Source organism: Octodon degus, unplaced genomic scaffold (genome assembly GCF_000260255.1).
Source record: "Octodon degus isolate 3935 unplaced genomic scaffold, OctDeg1.0 scaffold00255, whole genome shotgun sequence".
Lineage (NCBI taxonomy): Eukaryota > Metazoa > Chordata > Mammalia > Rodentia > Octodontidae > Octodon > Octodon degus.
Genome location: NW_004524831.1, coordinates 2,950,398 through 2,954,792, shown reverse-complemented (window position 1 = coordinate 2,954,792; position 4,395 = coordinate 2,950,398). Strand labels below are relative to the sequence as shown.

General features: G+C 37.1%; 1 protein-coding gene across 2 annotated transcripts in view; it reads left to right on the top strand.

The window, feature by feature from the left end:
* LOC101565207 (zinc finger protein 709-like) overlaps window positions 1-4,265 on the top strand; it is an 18,914-nt gene extending 14,649 nt beyond the window's left edge. For both annotated transcript variants that reach the window (XM_023706394.1, XM_023706393.1), the window contains one exon: window positions 1,770-4,265. In XM_023706394.1, coding sequence (XP_023562162.1) covers window positions 1,770-4,221 — 2,452 coding nt within the window. In that variant the 3' untranslated portion in view covers window positions 4,222-4,265. The remainder of the gene's footprint in view (window positions 1-1,769) is intronic.
* The last annotated feature ends 130 nt before the right edge of the window (window positions 4,266-4,395 follow it).

Below are 4,395 nucleotides of genomic sequence, written 5' to 3'. Positions count from 1 at the left end.
GGGATTGAACTGCGGTCCCTGTGTTTTGCTAAGCTTGTTCTAAGTAGGTGCTTTAGACCACTGAGCCATCTCACCAGCCCCCAAGAATATGTTTTTCGACAAAGAAAAGAAACAAACATATCAGACACATCATATATGTATATATACATATACATTTTTTTTAAATGTATGTGTCTGTTACAGGGACTTACTACCCATCTTGGACTCATAGTGATCCTCCTGTTTTCAGCCTTCCCAGCTCTGGGATTACAGGCCTAGGCCACTATGCCCAGACTCTGTGGCTGGCTCAGCCCATGCTGGGGGCCAGGCTGGCATGGCATGTGGTGCCTTGGATCAAACGCCAGTCCCTGAGCTGGTCTAAGCTTGCCTAAGCAGGCACTTCATTTTTTTATGCTTTTTTTTAAAATATGAATTCAACAGTTTATTGTATTGCATAGTGTTGTCTTCAACTTAGTTGTTCACGTTACTAGATGAATGTAAAGTTGGAGATAGTAAGAAAAAGAAAACAAACATTATAAGAAATTAATAATGGGGTCCACACACCTATAATATTTAAATGATGGAACTAAAAAAAGGGGATATAGATGAATGACCATCTTGCATCTTTGTATTCAAAATGGTTAGAATAGATATATAACTACATTCTCTCAATTCAAGGAATAGAGGGATTTGTTGTAATTGTGCTTGTAAATAGGATATCATGTCTGCATCTTGTACAACAAATAACAACTAGGAAGGCAGTATGCAATGTGTTAATTATTGGAACTGTCCTACCAATTTGATTTGAAACTGTCTCATTGCTATTTATTTCTCAATAAAATGATGGAAAAAAAAAAGAATGGGGGCCGGTCATATAGCTCAGTAGAATAAGTGCTTGACTGGCAAGTGCAAGGGAAGTAGGCACTTTAGTCCACTGAGCTATCTCTTCAGCCCATCATAATGTTAAATAAGTCAGATGAATAATGTAAATTATTAAATGTTTTATGTGAGATATCAAAATTTAAATTAGGGAATAAAATTAAGAAATGATAGACAATGGAAAGATTGCTTGTTGAAGGAAAGATGAACAGGATAAGGAAAGAAGGGAAGCGTGATGGGAAAGAGGGAATAAGAAAATCATCAATGTGTAATCCCCATGTGTCAGTGATATAATGAAGCTAGACCTTATCCATTGCAAGTATTTATCAACTTAAAATTCACAAATGAATACCATCCTTTGGGGAATTTGTGTTTTTAAGGTACCCCCAGGGCATTCAGCCAATTCATTCCCATAAAATTTTAGAAGGCATCAAACCAAAACCTGTCCTGCTAAATTATTGATAAAGAGACCTTTACTGGGGATTGATGTTTTTGTTCTTTTTTTCTTTTTTTATTATAATTTTTATTCATTTTAATTAGAAAAAAGAATAGCAATGAAACAGTTTCAAAACAAGTTAGTAGGATGTTTACTATAATTAATGCATTACATATTGTTGTCTTCATAGTACCTATTTGGAGGACAAGATGCAGACATGATATCTTGTCTAAACAATATTAATACAAACTTGCATTCTCAGTGAACTAAGAGAAAATAGCTGTATATATAGCTGAAAAAAAAATATATATATAGGCTTGTGGGTTAGCTCAGTTGTTTGCCTCCTTGGGCAAACCCAATCTGCTGCAGGGGACCCTGGTTCGATCCTCAGCTCCACCTGTCTTACCAGACCTACACTTAAGGCAGCCTGAGCCAGCCCAAAAAAAAAAAATCCTGTTCTTTTTTTTCTTTACAGTAATGAAGAGGTGGCAAAATGGTATCAATATAAATCTTGGAATCAATATGGAAATGTTTTCCTTTGGACTCCAGATGCTAATCTGGACATTCAACAAACTTGTTTAAAACCGGCTGAAAACCTTACTTGTAGAAGACAGCTGATTGGACATTTATCACAAAATGTGCCCATTTTACCTCATGTTGGCCTGAAGCCAGATGAGTATTTGGGATTGGAGGATAAGCTGAGTAAATTCAATGAACATGGAGAAAGCTGCAATGATTTTCAGTTATTTCTGAAACATTCAGTGACAAAGACTGTAGAGAAACTTGACCAATATGAGCAGTGTGGGAAAACGTACTCTGAATGTGGTGAAAGAACTCACCCTGAAGAAAATACTCCTGTATGTAAGAATAGTGTGAAATTATCCATGGCTCCCAGTGGTGTACAAATCCATGAAAGTATATACACTGGTAAGAAATCATATGTATGCAAGAAATGTGGAAAATCTTTCAAAACTCAAAGATGTTGCAAAATTCATGAAAGATTTCACATGGAAGAGAAACCCTATGTATGTAAGCAGTGTGGGAAAGTATTTAGCTCGCACAGTAATTGTCAAAGACATAAAAGAATTCATACTGGGGAGAAACAATATGTATGTAAGCACTGTGGAAAAGGATTTACTACAAAGTATTATTATAAAATACACGAAAAGATTCACACAGGAGAAAAACCTTATGTCTGCAAGCAATGTGGAAAAGCATTCACTATGCGGATTACCTGTAAAATACATGAAAGGATTCACATTGGAGAAAAACCCTATGCATGTAAGCAATGTGGGAAAGCATTCAGCACACAGACTCACTGTAAAATACATGAAAGAATTCACACTGGGGAGAAACCCTATGTATGTAAGCAGTGTGGAAAAGCATTCCGCGTACATATTACCTGTCAACGCCATGAAAAAATTCACACTGGGGAGAAATCTTATGTATGTAAAGAGTGTGGGAAAGCATTCAGTAGACATAGTCACTGCCAAAGACATGAAAGAACTCACAGTGGGGAGAAACCTTATGTATGTAAACAATGTGGGAAAGCATTCACTACACAACGTATTTGTCAAATACATGAAAGATCTCATACTGGAGAGAAACCTTTTATGTGCAAGGAATGTGGAAAAGCATTCACTACAAAGAGTTCTTATAAAATACATGAAAAAAGTCACACAGGGGAGAAACCTTATGTGTGCAAGCAGTGTGGAAAAGCATTTACTACAAAGAGTTCTTATAACATGCATGGAAAAATTCATATAGGAGATAAACCTTATGTTTGCAAGCAATGTGGGAAGGCATTCCCTACACCCAGGGATTGTCATAGACATGAAAGAATTCATAGTGGCGAGAAACCTTATATGTGTATGCAATGTGGAAAACAATTCACTACAAACCAATATTGTCAGAGACATGAAAGAACTCACACTGGGGAGAAGCCTTATGTGTGCAAGGTATGTGGAAAAGCATTCACTACACACCATTATTGTCAAATACATGAAAGAACTCACACCGGGGAGAAGCCTTATGTGTGCAAGGAATGTGGAAAAGCATTCAGTACACATCAGTATTGTCAAATACATCAAAGAACTCACACTAGGGAGAAACCTTATGTATGCAAAGAATGTGGAAAGGCCTTCACTAGAAAGAGTTCTTATAATATACATGAAAAAATCCACACTGGGGAGAGACCCTATGCCTGCAAGCAATGTGGGAAGGCGTTCACTACACATGAATATTGTCAAAGACATGAAAGAACTCACAGTGCAGAGAAACCTCATGTGTGCAAAGTATGTGGAAAAGCATTTATTACAAAGAGTTCATGTAATATACATGAAAGAACTCATACAGGGGAGAAACCTTATGTGTGCAAGGAGTGTGGGAAGGCATTCACTACACACCAATCCTGTCAAATGCATGAAAGACTGCACTCTGGGGAGAAGCCTTATGTGTGCAAGGAATGTGGAAAAGCATTCACTAGAAGGAGTTATTACAATATCCATGGAAAAAGACATACAGGGGAGAAACCTTTTGTATGCAAGCAATGTGGGAAGGCTTTTATTACACATGAATATTGTCAGAGACATGAAAAAGCTCATACTGGGGAGAAACCTTATGTGTGCAAGGAATGTGGAAAAGCATTCATTTCAAAGAGTTCTTATAAAATTCATGAAAGAACTCACACAGGGGAGAAACCTTTTGTGTGTAGGCAATGTGGAAAAGCATTTTCAACAAAGAGTTACTATAACATACATGGAAAAATTCACACTGGAGACAAACCTTTTATGTGCAAAGAATGTGGAAAATCATTTATTACAAAGAGTTCTTATAGCATACATGAAAAATGTCACATGGGAGTAACCTTATGTGTGCAAGTAGTGTGGAAAGGCATTCACCACACACCAGTTTTGTCAAAGACGTGAAAGAACTCACATAGGTGAGAAGCCCTATGTATGTGAGCCATGTGAAAAAAAACTTGTAAATTCCTGTCTCTATCTCTGTCAATCTCTGTCTGTCTGTCTGTCTGTCTGTCTGTCTGTCTGTCTGTCTGTCTCTCTCTCTCTCTCTCTCTCTCTCTCTCTCTCTCTCTATATATA